The sequence below is a fragment of the Pristis pectinata genome, chromosome 37 (assembly GCF_009764475.1).
Source record: "Pristis pectinata isolate sPriPec2 chromosome 37, sPriPec2.1.pri, whole genome shotgun sequence".
Taxonomy (NCBI): domain Eukaryota; kingdom Metazoa; phylum Chordata; class Chondrichthyes; order Rhinopristiformes; family Pristidae; genus Pristis; species Pristis pectinata.
Window position 1 is genome coordinate 11,429,624 of NC_067440.1, and position 22,897 is coordinate 11,452,520.

Below are 22,897 nucleotides of genomic sequence, written 5' to 3' on the forward strand. Positions count from 1 at the left end.
GGGCTCCTCATTACAGATGGAAGTGGTTCCAGATGCAGGTTTGCAACAGAGGATCCTGGCAGCAAATTCTGACCCTAAAGGGAGTCCGGGACTGATGCCAACCTAGGATCAGTCAGTCCAGGGACAGAGGCTGGAGCACCATCCAGAGGGCCAGGATCAGGACTGTGTCCATGAGCGTCTCTGCCACATGGGTCCCAGACTGATTTCCGGCGCCGACCGTTCTCCCTGTGAACACGTGGGTTTCGTTGGGTGCTCTGGTTTCCTCCCATGCCTCAAAGATATGCTGGTTGATAGGTGAATTGGCCATTGTATATTACCCCAAAGTGTAGATAGAATCATAGAAACAGCAGGGAAACAGGCCCTTCAGCCCAACTGGTCCATGCCGATCCAAGCTAGTCCCATTTGCCAGCATTTGGCCCATAACTTTTTCAATCCATTTACCTGTCCAACTGTCTTTTAAAAGTTGTTAACGTACCTGCCTCAACCACTTCCTCTGGCAGCTCATTCAATATATATACCACCCTTCATGTAAAAAAAGTTGCCCCTCAAGTCCCTATTAAATCTCTCACCTTAAACTTATGCCCTCTAGTTCTTGATTCCCCGACCCTGGGGAAAAGACTGAGTGCATTGACCCTATCTATGCCCCTCATGATTTTATACACCTCTATAAGGTCACCCCTCATTCCCCTCTGCTCCAAAGTCCCAGCCTGTCCAACTTCTCCCTATAACTCAGGAACCTCGAGTCCTGGCAGTGTCCTTGTAAACCTTTTCTGCACTCTTTCCAGTTTAATAACACTTCCTCTAGCAGGGCGACCAGAACCGAACACAATACTCCAGGTGCGGCCTTGCCAGCATCTCCTACGCTCCAAGGAATCAGGGTAGTGGGTCGAAGAGCGGAGATGTTCGGGAATAGGTTACATGTGAGGGAATAGGTTACAGGGAAATAAGTGAATGGGATCAATGGGCTGAATGGCCTCTTACATCAAGAGAAATGCTCCTTAAGCTATAATTTCACATTAACCTCAAACTAGTGTAAAAGTAGTGGTTCTCTTTGGGGAAGGGTATCTGTAGCCCTTGGGTGGTCTACGCTGGCCGTTATACCAGGCTGACTCCATATCAGTGTCAAGTCTGAATCATCCCTAATCTTTTTCTCAAATGCCAAATTAGTGGTGTTGTTTGCCAGCTCTTGGTGGTGCCAAAGGCAGATTATCCCACAATGGTTTCACAAACGTCTATTTTAAATTAACGCAACGCGAGCTTGACAAACAAATCAAAATGGAGCATGGTACATCTGTCTCTCAAAGGAAGATCTGCACCCACCGTCACACAACACAGAAACAAACCCTTCGGCCCAACCGGTCCATGCCAACCAAGATTCCCATCTAAGCTAGTCCCATCTATCCACGTTTGACACACATCCCTCAAAACCTTCCCTATCCAAGTACCTTTTAAAATGTTGTTAATGTACCTGCCTCAACCACTTCCTCTGGCAGCTCGTTCCCTTGGTTTCCTATTAAATCTCTCCCCACTCACCTTAAACCTGTGCCCTTGAGTTCTTGATTCCCCAGCCCTGGGACAAAGACTGTGTGCATTCACTCTGCCTACGCCCTTTATCCACCTCTATAAGGTCACCTCTCAGTCTCCTACACTCAAATGAAAATGGTCTCAACCTCTCTCCATAACTCAGTCCCTCGAGTCCCGGCAACATCCTCATAAATCTCCTCTGCACTCTTTCCAGCTTAATGGCATCTTTCCTATAGCAGGGTGACCAAAACTGAGCACAATATTCCAAATGTGGCCTCGCCAACTGCAACATAACATCCCAACTTCTATACTCAATGCCCTGACAATCAATGAGATATCCCCAGTGTTTGTAACATAATATAGCTCTGGATTCCTTCCACCGTGATATGTGGACAATTCTAGATTCATTTTACAGCCATACATTTGTACTGTCCACAGCAGGAAGATTGTCTATGCTTATTCCTGTGAACACATTTACATTGCTTTAGGTTTGTCTTACACGTAATTGGATCGTTTGTGGTCAATTTTGCAAATAGTTGCACGTCATGTGTGTTGAAATTCCCCATCATTGACAGCCAAGCCCAACATGTGCCTCGTATTCCTGCAAAGAGCTATGCACACTCTGCAACCAACCCAGCGGTTAATCATTAAGAGGTTCTGAGGGAAGGGAAGACGGGCAAATCACCATAGGAATCTCAGCGCTACGAAATACAAGAACAAATTGGTACTTTCCTACCCTTTGAAGTGGCTAACACATTTTGCACGTGATTTTTGCTTTAAAAAAAATATCACGCGCAAATTCACATCACCACGGACAGTCTCACCTGTGAAATGCAGAGAGTACAGCAGGTTTCTCTGATCAAATCCAGCCTGAAGATTAACTTGGCGGAGAAAAAGAGTGAAGAGAGGGGGGGGGGGGGAAGAGAGAAAAAGAGAGAGGAGGAGAGAGGAGGGGGTGCTTCTTCAGTGAATTCTAGAGGCTTGGGATAAGTGAGCAAAGGGTCCAGAGGAGAGGATTAGACATTCAGATGCTGTGTGGAGGATGGAGCAGGAACAGGGGGCAGAATAGGACAGAAAGAGAAAGGGGGGAGACAGAAAGGGGCAGAGCTTAGATGGGTTAGATGTAGATCACCACTGCTTTGGCTCTCTCTCGTCTTACTTAATCCTTGTTCTTTACCACTATTTTGATTTTAAGCAGCTTACCGAAGATATTCCAATCGCCTTGGGCAGGAATGATGGGGGAGGGAGAGATAAGCAATAAAAGCAGGTTTAAAATCGTATCCCGATTAAAAGGAGGCACTTTTACACAGTCTGCAGGTCAGGGAGAGGCCATTCAGCCCAGTGCTAGCTAAGGAAAGGCTAATGGGTGCCTGTGTGGAGCCTCCCAGCTCTACAGACTCGGGGTAGGTCCCAACCTCCAGGCATGTCTGTGTGCACGCATGTGCCCGTGTGTTCACATCTCTACGTGCGTGTGTCTCTGTGGAGTTTGCACGTTCTCCCTGTGACAATTTCTCCCCCCCCCCCCCACAGATGCTGCTTGACCCACTGAGTTCCTCCAGCAGATTGTTTGTTGCTCCCTGTAGGTTCTTCAAGTGAGCTTCTGAGTTCTTACAAAAAGGACACTGTGTTCTGCCTTCCACAACCTTCCAGGCAGTGACTTTCATATCCCCCACTGCCTCTCTGGGTGAAAATCTACATCCCATAGTTCTGCTGCTAGTCTCTTGTGGGTCACTGCCTACTGAAGATGTCCTTGATGGCGGGGAGGGCTGTGCCTGTGATGGAGCTGGCTGAGTCTACAACCCTCTGCAGCCTCTTGCGATCCTGCGCATTGGAGCCTCCGTCCCAGGCGGTGATGCAACCAGTCAGGATGCTCTCCACTGTACATCTATAGAAACTTGTAAGAGTCTTTGGTGACCTACCAAAGCTCCTCAAACTCCTAATGAAGTAGAGCTGCTGGTGTGCCTTCTTCGTGATTGCATCAATGTGTTAGTCCTCTGCTATATTGGCACCCAAGGACTTAAAGCTGCTCACTCTTTAAACCGCTGACCCCTCAAATGAAGACTGGTGCGTGTTCTCCTGACTTCCCCACAGGCGGTATCCATCACGAAGGACCCCCACCACCCAGGACATGCCCTCTTCTCATCACTACCATCGGGGAGGAGGTACAGGAGCCTGAAGACACACACTTAAAGATACAGGAGCAGCTTCTTCCCCTCTGCCGTCAGACTTCTGAATGGTCCATGAACACTACCTCATTATTCCTCTTTTTTTGCACTATTTACTTTTGTAACATAGTAATTCAGAATCAGGTTTATTATTACTGACATATGTCATGAAGTCTGTGGTTTTGCGGCAGCTGTACAGTGCAAGACATAAAGACATTAAAAGTTACTATAAACTTACAAAAATAAATAAATAATGCAAGAGAGGAATAACAAGGTGGTGTTCATGGGTTCATGGACTGTTCAGAAATCTGATGGCGGAGGGGAAGAAGCTGTTCCTGAATCGCTGAGTCTGGCTCTTCAGGCTCCTGTACCTCCTCCCCGATGGTAGTAACAAGAAGAGGGCATGTTCCGGGTGGTGAGGGTTCTTAATTTTATGCCTTTGCGCTGTACTACTGCCACAAAACAACATATTTCATGTCATATAAGACAGCGATAATAAACCTGGTTCTGACTCTTTGCGATCCCACAGTTATCATCTGTTTTCCAAAGGGAAATAGGCACTTCCTCTGCCTCCTGTGAATTTACACATCTCAACTAAACCTGCCCCGTCTCCTTTGTCCCAACAGAATGGACCCAGGTACAACACCTGCCCTTTCACCTTCCCCCGCCACCCCCCAAACCATCCAGGTGAAGCAGCCACATACTTAGAGACACAGAGTAATACAGCACGGAAACAGGCCAACTCGTCCATGCCAACCATGGTGCCCACCAAGCTAGACCCATTTGCCCACATTTGGCCCACATCCTTCTAAACCTTTCCTATCCATGTACCTGTCCAAATGTCTTTGCAATGTCATTATTGTACCTGCCTCAGCTGCTTCCTCTGGCAGCTCGTTCCACATACCCACCACCCTGTGGGTGAAGGTTACCCCTCAGGTCTCTCTTAAATCTCTCCCGTCTCACAAACCTGTGCCCTCTAGTTTTTGGTTCCCCTTCCCTGAGAAAAAGACTGTATGTTCATCCTATCTATCCTCCTCATTATTTTATACACCTCTATAAGATCACTTCTCAATCTTCTACATTCCAAGGAATACAGTCCTCGCCTGCCCAACCTCTTCCTATAACTCAGGCCCTCGAGTCCTGGCAGCATCCTCGTAAAATGCAGTGTCTTGTATTCAGTGCCAATGATGTGCTCTCCTCTGCAATGAACAATCCAAATTTAGGTCGACTGACCACTTTACAGAATAAGTTACAGCACTTGAACAACAAGGGATATAAGGCTATGGACCAAATGCAGGCAAATGGGATTAGTATAGATAAGTACAATGGTTGGTATGGGCAAGGTGGGCCGAAGGGTCTGTCTACAAGTCCACAAAGGTGCTTCCAAGTTACCCCAGTGCCAGTCACTTTATTTCTCCAACTAACTCCCGCTCTGACCTCTATCCAATGAAGCATACGAATAATCATGAGGAACAGCACCTCAGGCACATTACAGCTCCCGGGACCGAGTACCGAATTCAACAATTTCAGATAACCAGGCATTCCTGTTTGTGTCAGAAGTGGTCAGTTCTGAATTAGAGCCAACCACCCGTAACATTAACACATTTTGTTTTACGCTCCCTACAATTGTCTGACACTTTTGGAAAAAGTGCAGGATCACACTCTCACCACATTCTACGGGGGTACCATTGAGAGTGTCCTGACCAGCTGCATCTCTGCCTGGTACGGTAACTGTAACACCTCAGACCACAAGACTCTGCAGAGAATTGCGAGCGCAGCTGGAAAGGTCATTGGAGAACCTCTTCCCTCCATCCTGGATATCTACAACACACGGTGCACACGCAAGGTCTGCAGAATCATAGACGACCCTTCTCATCCCTCCCATGACCTATTTGTCCCACTGCCGTCTGGCAAGCGGTACCGGAGCATCCGGGCCGGAACTACTAGACTGTAAAACAGTTTTAACCCCCAGGCTGTCAGGCTCCTGAATACCCAGGAGACAGTTTCAGACAAATGCCGTGTCAAAAGCCCTGGCTTGCACCACAGCATATAAGAACTTTGGCTGCTGCTGAACATGTTTATACAATCAGTGCAACACACAGAGGTCAGTATTTTCTTCGTCCAACTCGGTTTTGCACTAACTCTGCACTAAATCTGTATTCTGTATGTAATGTTTTTTGCACTATTTGTACTTGCACAATTTTTCTGTCTGCGTTTATTGTACATCCTCTGTTCTATGTACGTCCTCTGTTGTGAGAGTCTGGGGGAAAACGACATTTCGTTCCTCCATGTGTTTTTATAGCATATGGGTGAATGACAATAAAGTAACTTGAACCTTGAACAGCTAGAAATAAGTTTCAAATCACAGGAATGCAAAAATATGCACAGTAAAAATGTGTTTTTAAAAATAGTTCTATAAAGTTTATTTATATAAAATCCATATTAAAATAAGGCACTCAAGATAGTTTAAAAAAATACACACACACACACACACAAATATAAACACTCACGGAAGCAAATGGACAAAGTGACAGCACACAGCAAACAAGACAAAAATCACCTGGGATGGAGGAGATTAAGTTCAGCTGTCACACAAAGCCTGTGGATAGTACATATTAAGTGCAAAGAGTTAAATAGTGTCAGAGAGCATATATCATCCTTGGGGGGTACTTGAGGAGAAACACTGTGCATATAAAAAAAGAACCAAACTTCTTTAAGAACTACCCCTAGAACATATTTAATGCCTTTCAGTTGGACAGAGTCCTCTGTAGGTTGCATTGAGTCAGTGATTTGCAAATGGAGGTCACAGAGGGTGATGTGCAGACTTCTGACTGCAGGCTGTATCTGCTCAATACCAGCAGGTAGAACAAGAGCCTCGTCTGCTAACTGTGACTGCACACTCTATGCTGAGAGCAAACGAGAGGAGGATTGGGTAGCCCCATTAACTGTGGCGTAGGGATTTGAGTGGGGCACACACTGGGTTTCAGTATCCAGCACAAGGTCCAGGGTAAGATGTGCAAAGGAGCATGGAATGAAATACCCACCCTCTAGAGACCTCTGATTGGACAATGGGTGACAAAGGCTGTTCATCCAAACACAAGGTATCACACAGCCAGAATCGTTGTCAGCAAATTGCAATTCATGGAAATGTGCTTTCTCAAAACACTACGGGCCTGAACACTTTTTGAGATGAGCAGTCACCCTTACAAAAGTAGCACCAGTTCCTCTCAGGTCACCACAATGAAGGGGCTTGGGAATCTGACTTGGAATAAGACAACAGACATTTGGGCCATTATCTCTGGAACACAGACAGACACACAGACAGAGACAGTGTGAAAGAATAAATCAATGGGAAAGAAACAATGGCCAGAATAAAGGGAATTTGGTCATGGGCAGCTCAAAAAGCAGATTGTTTAGTAAGTGATACAGATGTAAATCTAGATTTTAACCCAAAACAATAAAGTGACTTAAATGTGACAGCATTAAATTTTATGTCAAGGTAGATGCTCAGAATAAACGGCCAGTATATCAGAATTATGCCAGGAGGTAAACAGAAGACACATCCTCCAGTGATATATCCGGTATGCAGTTACTTGGCGTACAGTATAATTAGAAAGCTGGGGGGGTTAAAGTGAGGGCAGGAATCAAGAGGGAAGGCAATTATGGAACAAGCCATTAGTGGGATGGGGCAAGCTTTGAAGAGAGGGTGGTTGCCGCAGTGAGCAACATACAAAAGCCAGAATATTTATCCCTCCCACAACTCTGATATGCCGTACAGATTAGCACCTCTCAAATTTTTGGTGACTGTTGTGAAAAATTAAACTCTTCAGGGCTGGGTGGAACCTGATTGAAGGTCCCTCTGCAGCACATCGACATGCCTCTGACCATACCACCACTCTTGGAAGTTAAATCATTCAGCACCAATCAGGTTAGTGCAGTTACAGCTGATGCAGAGATGCACTGCAGCCCTCCCAAGAAACCAACGGTTCAGTGACTGGGAAGGGAGCTTGCCTATCTCCAGATGGCTGTCTTGGTTCCTCTGCTTCCTCCTCCCTGGGAGGATGGTACACCTCTCCTCTTCTCTTTGCCAGAGTTGGGGCGATTCTCTGGCTTGCTGTTGACGAAGCGCTTCTGGACAGATGGCTGGGCTGACAAACCCTGAGGAAAGGAGGGAAGAGATCAGAGCGTAGGTACTACCCCTCCGCAAGTGCGGCCTTTAAAATAAAGATCACGTTGAGGGAGATGGGGCTTGCGGGCAAGATCAGAGCCTTGCTTGACTGTTTTACAAGGCAGTCAAGGGTCAACATTTAGAGGGTTTGGAATCAGTTTGGGTAAAGATTCTCTTCGAGAAAGGACTAGACTCAGCAATAATGACAGTAAACACTCCGTGGGTCAGGCAGTATCTGAATGAGGGATCTTTCTCCTAAAACGTTCACTTTGTTGCTTTCACTACAGATGCTTAAGAGTTTTCAGCATTTTCTGCCTTTATTTCAGATTTCCAGTTTTGCTTTTGATTCTTATTTTTGACTCACTGGCTTGGAGAGGGAAACGTGCCTTCCTTGCCCTGCATGGGGTTTTGTTTTTGCAACTCTGGACTCACTAAAGCTGTTGACTCCTAACTGTCCCCACGGTTTCGAGAATGGAAGTTAAACACCAGCCATTGTCCACATACCCTGAAGAAAACTTACCACAACCTTAGGACAATCAAGAGCTCAGCCACAGGACGATGTAGCAATCACATTGTATCAATAACTCACTACTTACCATACCAATAATGGACAAAGATGTCCCAGGGAAAGGGAAAAGCTTTAAGGTGAGAGGGGAAACATTTAAAAGGGACTTGAGGGGCAACTTCTTCATACAGAGGGTGGTGGGTAAATGGAACGAGCTGCCAGAGGAAGTGGTTGAGGCAGGTACAATAACATTTAAAAGCCACTTGGACAGGTACATGGATAGGAAAGTGTTTATGTTCAACTCTCTAATGGGGTGTTAAACCAGGACTGAGCCAGCTGAAGAGTTAAACTGGAAACACTAGAGACTGCAGATACTGGAATCTGGAGCAACAAGCAATACGCTGGAGGAACTAAGTCCTGATGCAGGGTTTTGACCCAAAACGTCGACAATTCCTCTCCTCCCACAGATGCTGCTCAACCCGCTGAGTTCCTCCGGCAGATTGTTTGTTTCTGAAGAGTTTGTTTCTGAAGAGTCTGCCATTCCCACTGTGGCTCTGTGGATAGTGTAAAGCTTCATTGGTTGAAGTCCCTCTCCAGCACTGAGGGAGTCCTGCACAGTCAGAGCAGGACATCTGCTAAGCAGACATCCAGACTGGCCTTATTGGTATCCCCACTGTCGTTATAGGAAAAGGAGCAGGAGGTTGTGTCCTGTACTGTGCAGCCAATACCCATCCCTCAGTCAGCAGAACAAAACCCTGGCCACTGCTGTGTGGGGGACCTTTCAGTACACAAACTGACTGCTGTGGTTCTGGCATGACCACACTTTCAAAAGTACTGCGGGCGCAGTAACAGGCGCTATAGAAATGTGAGTCTGTTCCCACACAAGCTTGCTGCTACTCCCATCACTACACCCTCAAAGTTCCCTCCTCCCTGGACGTTTCCAGTCCTCATTTAAATACACTTCTGCAGCTTGCTTCCACCACACATCCATGTGAGGATCAAGCTGCCAGAGGAAGTGGCTGAGTCAGGTACAATAACATCATTTAAAAGACATTTGGCTAAGTACATGGAAAGGGAGGGGAATGAGAGGGATATGGGTCAAACACAGGCAGACAGGACTAGCTCGGTGGGCACCATGGACGGGTTGGGCTGAAGGGCCTGTTTCTATGCTGTATTACCCTAGGACACACCCTGTGGGAGGGAGTGCATTAAAACTCTGACAATCTGGCACCATTAGGGCAGAGGTGGTGCCAAATTTTCCAGACCATTGCATGTTAGGAATAATAAGTAGCCAAACACTTTTTGTTTCCACTTTTGGTTTTTTTGGTAGCATAATAAATCTTCTGGTAAGATAAAGGGGAGCAGGAAACATACAAGCACTCTGGACCCCAGCTCTGGCCACACACCCCTCGTGTTCTGGACCCCCAGCACACAGTCCAGACCAATGAGCAAGCCCATCTGCAGTTCCAAATGACTGGACGCCGGATTATCGGACTTTTAATTTACTTGCCCAAATTCCACCCCCCACCCTCCCAAACACCCAGCCACGAGGACTCACCTCTTTCTTTGCTGTTGGGTTTAGCTTCTGATCTTGGTTCCTTTGAGCAGTGGAAGCCAGACCCTCTGGTCCCACCAACCTGAAACACAAGAGCCAGACAATCGGTTCACTCACACCCGACACTGAACCTGCAGGTGTGACAAGCAGTGCGGCAGGCAGGGACACAGACTGCCTAGCGGAATAGACATTTAATGTAGGGAAGTGCAAACAAATTAAAAGCCATCTAGACAAGTCCATGGATAGGAGAGGTTTAGAGGGCTATGGGCCAAATGCAGGCAGATGGGACTAGTTCGCTGAGCAACTTAGTCGACATGGACAAATTGGGCCGAAGGGCCTGATTCCATGCTGTACAACTCTATGGCTCTGAATTTGATAAGATGAATAAGGAATATATACTCTGATCTCTGCCTTCCATCTCCAACGTTGTTCCAACGCAGCCCAACGCGAGTTCCTCACTTTCTGTTGAGAGACACTTGGACGGGTACGTGGATAGGAAAGGTTTAGAGGGATATGGGCCAATCACAGACAAATGGGACTAGCTCAGATGGGCATCTTGGTCAGCATGGACCAGTTGGGCCGAAGGGTCTGTTTCTGTGCTGTAGGACTCTATATGACTCCACTTTGGGTCGATGACCTTCCTTCTGGATGGTCATCGCCTACTTCTTCTCACAAGGATGCTGCCTGACTTGTTGAGTATTTATTTTTATTACAGATTTCCAGCATCTGCAGAACTTTGCTTTTGGAGCACCTTGTCCTCAGACTTGGTTGCATTACAACATCCCAGCCTCAACACTGAATTCAACTGTTCAAGCCTTGCATCATAAATATCCAGCACTGTTTTGTTTCTCATTTCAGACTTCTTTCAAATCAGAGTCATACACCACAGAAACAGGCCCTTCAGCCCACCGAGTCTGTGCCAGCCTTCAAGTACCATATATACAAAATCCCATTTTATTCTCCCATATTCCTCTCAACTCCTTCCCCCACCCACCAGATTCTACCCCTCACCCATGCAACTAGGAGGGCAATTTACACAGCCAATTAGCCCACTGACCCCACACGTCTTTGGGATGTGTGAGGAAACTGGAGCACCCGCGGTCACAGGGAGAACGTGCAAACTCCACACACAGACAGTGCCTGAAGTTGGGATTGAACCTGGGTCACTGGAGCTGTGAGGCAGTAGCTCTACCCACTGCACCAGCCTCTTCCTAATTACACCTACCCCCAGACCCCTTTTGTTACACACTAACCTCAACCACCCTCGTTCAGTTGACCCACCATCCCTGCTGCCCTCACACTGTTGCTTTCGTCTCCTCTCTCCCTCCACCTTTTCACTGCAACTTACAACATTTCCCGGTCCCAATGAAGAGCCATGGAACTGAAATCTTCTTTGTAGATGCTGCCTGACCTACTGAGTTTTGGTGTTTTATTTCAGATTCCCAGCAACAACAGTATTTTTGAACTGGAAGGCAATAGAATACAAATGTTCCGTTCTAAAAGAGACCAGGGTGTGTATGTGCTCAAATTATTGAAGGTTGACAGTGTGATTAAAACTGACAGGATCCTAGTGTTCATAAATACAGCCCTAGAATGCACACGGAGGGAAGTTACACTGAATGAAAATCAAAACATTGCAGATGCTGGAAATATGAAAAAAAAGGCAGAAAATGCTGGAAACACTCAGCAGGTCAGGCAGCGTCTGTGGCGAGAGAACCAGTAAACTTTTAAGGTCAAGGACCCTTCATCAGAAGAGAGAAAAACCTCCTTTCTTTCCCAGATCTGAAGCGGTAATCATTTCCCTTTTCACAGATGGTGCCTGACCTTGGTAATTGGTTTATTATTGTCACACGTACTGGGGTACAGTGAAAAACTTCTGTTTTGCATGCCATCCATACAGATCATTTCTTCACATCAGTACATCAAGGTATTACGAGGGAAAAGCAATAACAGAATACAGAATAAAGATATTTATCTATTAGTCACATGTACATCGAAACACACAGTGAAATGCATCTTTCTGCGTTACTGAAAACGTGCTGGGTGCAGCCCGCAAGTGTCGCCACTCTTTCCGGCACTAACATAGCATGCCCACAACTCCTAACCTGTAGGTCTTTGGAATGTGGGAGGAAACCTATGCAGACACACGGAGAGAACGTACAAGCTCCTTACAGACAGCGGCAGGAATTGAACCCAGGTCGCTGGCGCTGCAATAGTGTTACGCTAACCGCGACACTGTGTTAGAGTTACAGAGGAAGTGCTGCAAGAAATATTTACAAGACTCTAGTTAGGTCACTGCTGGGGTCTTGCATCCAATTCTAGCCACCATACTAGATGAAGGTCCTAGAGAGGGTGCAGAGGGGGTTTACTGGAACCGTTCTGGATAAGGGCGATTTCAGCTACAAGGTTAAACACAAGAGGGGGTTGTTCTCCCAGGAGCTTGGAAGGTTGACCTAATGGGCTTATGATTGGAAAAAGGACAGAAGCTCTTATCAAGAGGACACACATTTAACGATTGATGTAGGGGAGGAACAAAGGATGCAGTTATTACCTGGAACTCACTGCTTAAGATGTCAAATAGGGCTTTAAGGAATCGAACACTTCAGTCATTTCTTGAAACCTAACAGACCCAGCATTTATTGATCATCCTTAAGTGCCACTTGAGAAGGTGGTTGGTGAAGCAGTTCCTTGAACCACTGTAGTCGTTCTGGTGAAGGTGCTTCCAAAGTCAGAGGAAATAAATTGCAGGGTTATGGAGAAAGGGGCTGGGATGGTGGTGGGGGGGGTGGGGTGGCTTGAATATAAGGCTATGCATAATGGCGATGTACCAAAAGGTGACACAGTGATCCCATGACCAAGGCCAGGACTACGTACAATTCGCTGTCCGCAGTCTAATAATGCTTTATACAATTTCGCTGCTCCTCACTTCAGCTCCCAGCCCCATTGCATTTTAAATGCCTGGACATCCTGCATTGCCATCTGATTTAAAGTTTTGTCCCCTCCCACCCAGTCATTCTCTCTTCTCCCTTCTCCCGTTGGGCAGAACATACAAAAACCTGAGAGCATGAACCAGAGTCAAGGACAGCCTCTATCCAGCTGTTATCAGACTCTTGAAGGACCTCTCATACACTAAAACATGAATTCTTGATCTCCCAATCTATCTCATCATGGCCCTTTGCACTTTATTTGTCTATTGGCACTGCACTCTCCTTAACACTGCATTCTGTTTTCTTTTTACTACTTCGATGTACTTATATATGCAATGATCTGTCTGGATAGCACGCAAACAAAAGCCTTTCACTGTATCTTATACATGTGACAATAATAAACCAATAAACCTAAATTCTTCCTGGCAACATCTCATAAGGAGATGTAATCGTTACTTAGGTCTGCACCCTTGGTAACGCAAGAGACACCCTGTTCAGTTTCCCTCTCCGCTGGACCAACCTATCATCCTGGATGGCCCTCAGATAGGTGAAGAGCTCGTCCATGGAAGGCGCTGGGTGATCCGAGGTACTGTTGTACATGCTCAGCAGTCTCGAGAGCTCCCCAACCTGCTTGGGTGACAGCATTCCGCCTGCAAGCCCTACAGGGGAATAGGAAAGAGGAAAGAGCAGCTTCTTACAACATTTCAGGGAGAGTCGCAGTGCTGAAATATAGCTGGGATTAGATTATAATCCACTATGATCTGTCCTGGCCTCTAGTTCAGAAAATCTGCCACTCACACGCTAACACACACCATCCCTTTTGGCAATTCGAATGCACAGGAATGTAAGCAGCTGCAGATAGCAGTGAACTCAGCCCAATATAACACAGGCACATCCCTCCCCACCATGAGTATCTACAGGAGGCGCTGCCTCAAGAAGGCAACATCCATCATCAAAGATCCCCACCACCTGGGCCGTGCCATCTTCTCAAAGCTACCATTGGGCAGGAGGTACAGAAGCCTGAAGTCCCACACCACCAGGTTCAGGAACAGCGACTTCCCTTCAACTATCTGTTCTTAGACCAACCTGCACAACCCTAATCACTACCTCAGTATAGCAACGTTATGACCACTTTGACTACTTTACACAACAGTGGACTTTTTTTTTTGTTTTGTTCTACTTGTGTTCTTTCTTGTATAATTTATGTTTAATTTCTGTTTTTCTTGTGAATGTTGTGTCCCTGATGCTCTGTACCTGTGGTGCTGCTGCAAGTAAGTTTTTCATTGCACCTGTGCACATGGACTTGTGGAGATGACAATAAATTCAACTTTGACTATCGTGTTGTCTCAAATTTAAAATAGTCACCATCATTTCCAAATCCCTCTACTACCTCGTCCCTCCTCCCTCTCTCTCTCTGCAACCTCCCCAGACCCTCAGAGAACTCTGTGCTCCTCCAGCTCCCGATTTCCTTCATTCCTACCTCTGGCAGCTTGCCGGGTGAAATTTGGCTGCTAACCTTCCTGCTTCACAGCAGTGCTTTGAGGGAAAAAATGGGCTGCTTTTGTCACTGGCAACTCTCCATCAGCATTGGCTCCTGAACTGAAGAGGTCACTGGGCCATTTCAGAGGCCGTTGAGGGACTCACACAGGCCCAGCCTGGTAAGGACAGCAGAGCAACAGCCACAAACTAAATAGGCTTTTGACAATCTGGAGGTTTGGGGGTCACCTTTACTGAAGGCAGCTCGTTCTTGCAGATTTATTTCCAATACAACTCCAATAATCCAACATCTCTGGGACTTTGATCATGCCAAATGAGCAGCTGTTCTAGACAACTGAATGTTACCCAACTGATATAACACAGTTCTCTTTTTACATAAGACAATTTTCCAGTGAGTTTAAAGGCAGCCGTAAATATAAAAGCCCTATGGAACCTGGCTCTGGCCACAAACCTACCCTTACACCTGACTTCTGCTGCTTCAGACCCTGAGCCCAGTCCGGGACCTGACTGGGCCAGACCCTTGGACTCTGGGTCCATACCTTTAACAACTGTGCCAGTACTTCCACGTACCTGATTTCTGGGGGAACTGGGGTGCAAACCCCCGCTGCATGTGGACCGACTCAGAGGGACCGATCTTCACCTTCTGCACAGCGCTGCTCGGGGGCCTAAAGCTTTGTGTGGTCGACAACTGCCCCATTGGCTGGGGCCTGACTGTCTCCCAGAGACTGGAGTGGTCTGGCACAACCGGAGATCCTGCTGGCAATGGGAAACATCTATCTTTAGAATCCGAGGACGGGCCACACTCTGGTCCCAGTGATAGGACGCGCTGCAGTGTGCTGAAGTAATTTATTTGTCCATTATTTGCAAATATCTGGCTGATATATGTACTGAATAATCCAATGTGTCAGGAATAGAAAAGGCCATCACCATGACACCTTGTTCATTGACCATTACTGTTCAGAAGGTCATTTGGCCCATTGACTTCCTTATAGTTCTTCAGCCCCATTCTCTTTCCCTGTACCTTCCACTTTTTCTTTAAACCTTTAAGTATTCATCAAGTTCTATCTTGAAAGCCCTGATTGGCTCTATTTCCACCAGACTTTGGGCCAGAGAGAATTTCCACTAAACAAACTGGGCCAGTGAGAAGTTAAACAGACACGAGAGACTGCAGATGCTGAAATCTAGAGCAACACACAAGATGCTGGAAGAACTCGGCAGGTCGGGCAGCATCTGTGGAGGGAAATGGACAGTCGATGTTTTGGATTGAGACCCTTCATCTGGACTTGAATACAATCTGGAAAGGTGGTGAGAGAAATTCTGTAGAGACTTCCAAAAACTGAACTGGATAAATATTTCAAGAGGAAATATTCTAGAGTGACAGGTAAAGAGCAGGAGATCTGGGAGGAATTGGAGCGCATTGGAAAAATAGGTGAGGGTACAAATAGCCTCTGTGCTGCACGATTTGACAATAAAACATTCAATCAAAACATGCACACACACCGAGACGGCAGTGCGTGACTGTGGAAGTGTAGGCCAGCAACACTCAGTCAAGGGTTTAGCAGGGCAAGTGTGAACTGGAGGTGGCTCAGAGATACATAGATGATAAAGGACACTTCCTCTTACCTTGCTGTGTTTCTGTACTGGGTTGTGTTATGTTGGAAGTCCCTGCATCCCCATTGGTATCCACAGGGTCGCTAGGTGATCGGTCCAAGAGCTTTCAGAGAGAATATTGCAGCTATAGAGGTTAAAGCACCGGAGACAGCTCCCAGATTTTCCTTCTGTGTTATCACCTCTGTCTAACCTGAGCAAAACCTCAAGCCAGGTTTCACCTTACCCCCACAGCAAGTCAAATCATTTTATTTCACCTAGCTTTTAGACCATAAGACACCGGAGCAGAATTAGACCATTCCGTCCATTGAGTCTGCTCTGCCATTCAATCATGGCTGATTTTTTTTCAAACCCATTCTCCCACCTTCTCCCCATAAGCCTTAACCCCCCTTACCAATCAAGCACCTATCAACCTCTGCCTTAAATACACCCAGTGACTTGGTTTCTGTGGCAATGAATCCACAGATTCACTGCCCTCTGGCTGAAGAAATTCCTCCTCATCTCAGTTCTAAAGGGACATCCCTTGGTTCTGAGACCCTGCCTTTCATTTCTTTATTCAAATCATTTCACTGACAATTTAAGAACATAAGAAATAGGAGCAGGAGTCGGCCATCTGGCCCATCGAGCCTGCTCCACCATTCAATAAGATCATGGCTGATCTGGCCGTGGACTCAGATCCACTTACCTGCCTTTTCCCCATAACCCTCAATTCCCCTAATATGCAAAAAATCTGTGTCTTAAATATATTTAATGAGGTAGTCTCTACCGCTCCTGAGCAGAGAATTCCACAGATTCACTACTCGGTGGGTAAAGCAGTTTGTCCTCATCTCTGTACTAAATCTATTCCCCTGAACCTTAAGGCTCTGTCCCCTAGATCTAGCCTCACCTACCAGTGGAAACAACCTTCCTGCCTCTATTTTATCTATCCCTTTCATAATTTTCTATGTTTCCATAAGATTCCCTCTCATTCTTCTGAATTCCAGCTAGTATAGTCCCGGATGACTCAATCTCTCCTCATAGGCTAACCCCCTCATCTCTGGAATCAACCTGGTGAACCTCCTCTGCACTGCCTCCAAAGCCAGCATACCTTTCCTCAAGTAAGGTTTAATAGTTTAATTAACTGATTAACTAACCCAGTAGGTTAACCAACCCAATAATGGGTAAACTAACTGATCGCTCACAGAATTGGTACAGCACACAAGGAGTCCATTCGTACCATCATCTATGCTGGCTCTTAGGAGGAACCCGTTAACCTCAACCTCATTCCCTCATTCTTTCTCCTAAGCGTTGGAAATTTACTCAACTCCCTTTTGAAAACCCCAATTGGCTCCATTTCCACCACCTTCACCTGTCTGAATAAGGGTCATTCTCCCTCCCCACCCCAAATCCCAACACGGATCCCATCTCCCAACATACATACTAGAATACAAGAACAAGGATGTAATGCTGAGGCTTTATGAGGCTTTCATTAGACTACATTTGGAGTAATGTGAGCAGTTTTGGACCCCATATCTAAGGAAGGATGTGCTGGCATTGGAGAAGATCCAGAGGGCGTTTATGAGAATGATCCCAGGGATGAAAGGGTTAACGTATGAGGGGCATTTGATGTCTCTGGGCCTGTACTCACTGGAGTTTAGAAAGATGAGGGGGGGATCTCATTGAAACCTACTGAATATCGAAAGGCCTGGATAGAGTGGACGTGGAGAATATGTTTCCAGTAGTAGGAGAGTCCAGGACCAGAGGGCACAGCCTCAGAATAGAAGGACGTCCCTTTAGAACAGAGATAAGGAGGAATTTCTTCAGCCAGAGGGCGGTGAATCTGTGGAATTTGTTGCCACAGAGGGGAGGTCAAGTCATTGGGTGTACTTAAAGCAGGTTCTTGATTGGTAAGGGTGTCAAAGGTCATGGGGAGAAGGCAGGAGAATGGGATTAAGAGGAAAAAATAAATCAGCTATGATCTAATGGCGGAGCAGACTCGATGGGCCAAATGGCCTTGCATGGCTGTACGTGGAGAGTCCACCTACCATCTGTATGTAGTACTGCAGCTCACTGCTCCGCGAGCTCTGGTCCTGCGAGGACTGCCCCCCCGACGAGTCAAAGCTGCTGTCTGGAGCTGTCCCACCCTCGCTCAGCCGCTGGTACTGAGTCCGTGCGCCAGCCTCGGTGTCAGTGAACGGGTGCTCGGCCAACTCCTCCGGGTGGGGGCCAGTAGCTGCAAGGAGAACATGGGGAGCAGTGAGCTCTCTCAGCTGCATCAGGGAATCCCCGGCACTGGCGCTAACAACCACCGGTTTTTTTAAGAAGACCGTGGAACACAAAGCCACAACTTCCAGATTCAGGACGCATGCCTGTAATGGAGAACTCGGACATGCGTGAGCCAGGGAGAGCACAGACGTGTGAGAGGAGTGCAAGGGAGAAAAAGGATGAAACAGAAAAACCATGAATTAAGAGAGAAAATGAGAGAAATAGGTCTCCCTACTGATTGATATTGTCCACACTTCTCACACCGGATGTTAAACTGAACCTGTGATTCTGTCTTGGCATTAAGATATCTCATGGAAGGTCATTAATAGGCCCTCACTTGCACCTGCAGATTAACAGACACAAGAGACGGCAGATTCTGGAACCTGGAGCAACTCAGCGGGTCGAGCAGCATCTGTGAGGGGGTGCGAAGGAACTGTTAATGTTTCGGGTCGGATCCCTGCATCCGGGGAGCCCTGCAACAGGTTATCAATCTCATTATTTAAGTAGGGGGTTCAATGTTATAACTGTACCTAAAGAGACACTGCAAGCTGAAGGGTTGTTCATTGAAACATGTCTGAGGGCTCAGAGCACCACACTGATGAAAGGACAACCAAAATGAGAATGAGTGAATCACGAGTAGAATTTGAAGTTTAATCATTGACGCAAGGGAGGGAAGACCAGAGTTGATTTGTACACAGCAAGCTCCCACAAACACAACAACACAAAACCCGGTGCCCCAGAATTAAACTACAGGGTCCTCCCCGGGTAAGGCAGGGATCCGCTCCTGTGAACTGTTCGTAACCCAGACAGTTTGCAAGTGGGAAATGTGGCTGCGATCCGAGTTCCCAGGCGGCAGAAGATGCCTGGAGCCCCGCAGCAGCCGCCGGATCCATCCCGCCCGTCTCCCAAACTTTCACTCGCGTGTACGGGCTGTGCATGAGTTGGGCGTTCGTGACCCAGGGAGGAGGATTAGAGCAGAGAGGAGAAACGTTTTCCACCAAGAGGGTGCTGGTGGTGTAGAAAACACTCAGCACAGTTAAACAGTGCTTGCACATGTACTGGAAGAGCCGTAACCAGCAGGGCTAAGGACCCAGCATTGGGATTGGACAAAGTAGCTCTTTTCTCAACCACCAAGGATATGATGGGCCGAATGGCCTCATTCTGTGATGCTAATGTTCCATAGAACAGCACAGGAACAGGCCCTTCAGCCCACCATGTCTGTGCCGAACATGATGCCAAATTAAATTAAATCCCTTCTGTCTGCATGTGATCCATATCCCTCCATTTCCTGCATATTCATGTGCATCTAACAACCACTGTCGTATCTGCTTCCATCACCACCCCTGGCAGCCCATTCCAGGCACCCACCACCCTATGTCATAAATTGCCCCACATATCTCCTTCACACTTCCCCCCTCTCACCTCAAATGCATGCCCTCTAGTACTTGACATTTCTACCCTGGGAAAAAGACTCTGACTGTCTACTCTATCTGTGCCTCTCATAATTTTATAAACTTCTATCAGGTCTCCCCTCAGCCTCCGACACGCCAGAGAAAACAACCCAAGTTTGTCCAGCCTCTCCTTATAGCTCACACTCTCTAATCCAGGCAGCATCCTGGTGAACCTCTTCTGTACCCTCTCCAAAGCCTCCACATCCTTCCTGTAATGGGGCGACCAGAACTGCACACAATATGATTTGACAAATTTAGGCTTTGAACAGGTTGGTTGAGGGACAAGATATCCGGGGGTGGTGGGGGTGAGTGAACGTCAGTGACAGGCCCAGCTCCAACAGGGCAACAGTCCCCCAGCAGTGGCACCAGGGAGCATCCACTTGGATTAAGATTAAGGTTTCTTTATTAGTCACGTACATCGAAACACACAGTGAAATGTATCTTTTGCATCAAGTGTTCTGTGGGCAGCTCGCAAGTGTTGCCACGCTTCCGGCGCCAACATAGCACACCCACAACTTCCTAACCCGTATGTCTTTGGAATGTGGGAGGAAACCAGAACACCCAGAGGAAACCCACGCAGACACGGGAAGAATGTACAAACTCCTTACAGAAAGCGGCAGGAATTGAACACGGGTCGCTGGCGCTGTAATAGCGTTACGCTGGCCGCTACACTACCATTAGCTCCCCATTGTGGGATGTGAACTCACGGTTTGGCAGGGGAGGAGCAGCAGCATGGGTGGGGGGGCCGAGCGCACGGGGGCTTTACCTCGAATTGTCTCATCCATCTGTGGCTCGAGAGGCTGGAAGCTGGCGTGGCTGAGGAAGCTGTAGTTGAGGAAATGGCTGAGATCTTCCAAGCAGTGAGGGTTGGGCAGCAGTGGGAGCATCGGCCGCTGGTCTTGTGAGCTCGCTGTCACAGGCAGGCGTTCACTGCCACTGACGCAGTCGTCACCCTTGAGGCGGGGCTCCATCACTGCGCCATGGTTCCAATCCACGGAGGCGTGCCTGCTGGGCGGGTTGACTGCTTGATCCACGGTTGCCGTTGGAACTAGCTGCACTATGGGCTGCAAGGGAATGGCCCGAGGGAAGCAGGCGTTGGGGTTGCGAGCGTCCTGAGTCTCAGGCAGCTCTCCGTCCTCGATCCTTTCCCCGGAGGCTCTGTGGTCTGGAATCAGTCCCCGGGCACGGGGGTCGATCCCCTGCACGTCCCGGAACAGCTGCTCTGATCGATGCGTCGCGAACGAGTCCGCGGGGCCTTGGCCAGACGAGGAGAGCTTCAGCCGGTCGGTCTCCAAGGCGGGAGGGACGGGGCAGGATGAGAGATCGCCATCCGCGCGCACTCCGCCGTATGGAGCTCCCGAGGCAGACAAGCTCCTGTTCAGTTCTTGGTAGACAGGGACTTGGTCACAATGAAGAGCGGGTTGCTGCAGGAGAGAAACAGTGCTGCTAGAACAGGACCGAGATCAGCACACAAGGCACATGGGGTAGAAATAACCATTCTTTTATTACATCCCTACGCATCACAGAGTCATACAGCACGGAAACAGGCCATTCAGCCCAACTCATCCATGCCCACCCAAGCTCATCCCATTTGCCTACATTTGGCCCAAATGCCTACATTTGGCCCAAATCCCTCTAAACCTTTCCTATCCACATGTCTTTGAATGTTGTTATCGCACCTGCCTCAACCACTTCCTCTGGCAGCTCGTTCCATATACTCACCACCGCGTGCGTGAAGAAGTTGCCCCTCAGGGCCCTTTTAAATCTTTCCCCTCTCACCTTCAATCTATGCCCTCTAGTTTTTGGTTCCCTTTCCCTGGGAAAGACTGCTTGCATTCACCCTGTCTGTGCCCCTCATGATTTTTTTCATCTCTATAACGTCAGTCCTCAGTCTCCTAGATTCCAAGGACTAAAGTCCTAGCCTGCCCAACTGGTCCCTGTAATTCAGTCCCTCGAGTCCTGGCAACACTTCTGTAAACTTTCTCTGCACGGTTTCCAGCTTAATGAATCTTCTCTACAACAGGGTAACACAAAACTGTACACAGCCTCACTAATGTCTTGTACAACTGCAACATAACTTCCTAACTCAATGTCCGGACCAATGAAGGCCAGCGTGCCAAATGCCATTTTCACCACCGTCTGCCTGTGACACCACTTTCAGTGAACCATGTACTCCTAGGTCTCTCTGTTCCACAACACTCCCCAGGGCCCTGCCGTTCACTGTGGAAGTTCTACCCTGGTTTGACTTTCCAAAACACAACACCTCACACTTATCTGAACTGAAAGCCATTTGCCAATCCTCAGCCCACTTACCCAGCTGATCAAGAAACCCCTGTAAATTTTGATCACCTTTTTCACTGTCTACCATACCATCTATTTTAGCAGAGAAACAAAGGACTGCAGATCCTGGAATTTAGATGAAAAACAAATGATGCTGGAAGAACTCAGCAGGCCAGTCAGCATCCGTGGAGAAAAGCAGGCAGTCAACGTTTTGGGTCAGGACCCTTCTTTAGAACTGAAGATAGGGCAAGGGGAGCACAATATATAGGAGGGAAAAGCAGAGCAGTGATAGGTGGACAAAAGAGGGGAGGCAGGGTGGGCACAGGGTGGTGATAGGTAGATGCAGGTAAGAGATAGTGATGGGCAGGTGCGGGGGACGAGGGGAGAGCAGATCCACCGGGGGATGGGTCAAAGGTAAGGAGGAAAAAAGGGGGTAGGAAAAGGAGAGGAGCTAGGAAAGGGAAGAAAAGAAGAGGCATGGTTGGTGGTGGGTGGGGGGATACTTAAAGTGGGAGAATTCGATGTTTCTGCTGTTAGGCTGCAAGGTTCCAAAACAGAAAGAGGTGCTGTTCCTCCACTTTGTGCTTGAAATTCTCCCAGCAGTGGAGGAGGCCAAGGACTGACATATCAGTGATGGAGTGGGAAGGGGAGTTGAAGTGACCAGCAACAGGGAGATGCAGATCGCGGTTACGGACGGAGCGCAGGTGTTCTGCGAAACGGTCACCTGCTCTGCGCTTGGTCTTGCCAGTGTGGAGCAGGCCACATTGGAGCACTGAATGCGGTGATATTATGGGAGGTGCAGGTGAATCTCTGTCTCAGCTGAAAGGACTGTTTGGGTCCCTGGATGGAGGTGGTGTCGGGGCAGGTATTGCACCTATGGCGAGGGGCAGTGGAATGTTCCTGGGGTGGGAGCGGGATGGGTGGGGGGGAGGGATGAACGAACTAGGGAGTCGCGGAGAAAGCGGTCCCTGTG

General features: G+C 47.8%; 1 protein-coding gene across 1 annotated transcript in view; it reads right to left on the reverse strand.

Moving 5' to 3' along the window:
- Positions 1-6,085: 6,085 nt before the first annotated feature.
- cntrob (centrobin, centrosomal BRCA2 interacting protein) overlaps positions 6,086-22,897 on the reverse strand; it is a 49,533-nt gene continuing 32,721 nt past the window's right edge. Inside the window, exons 13-19 of the mRNA XM_052044787.1 lie at positions 20,411-21,068; positions 17,974-18,161; positions 15,965-16,055; positions 14,912-15,094; positions 13,365-13,503; positions 9,921-9,999; positions 6,086-7,847 (exon numbers count right to left, since the gene is read on the reverse strand). Of these exons, the coding sequence (XP_051900747.1) occupies positions 7,701-7,847; positions 9,921-9,999; positions 13,365-13,503; positions 14,912-15,094; positions 15,965-16,055; positions 17,974-18,161; positions 20,411-21,068 (1,485 nt within the window). The 3' untranslated portion in view covers positions 6,086-7,700. The remainder of the gene's footprint in view (positions 7,848-9,920; positions 10,000-13,364; positions 13,504-14,911; positions 15,095-15,964; positions 16,056-17,973; positions 18,162-20,410; positions 21,069-22,897) is intronic.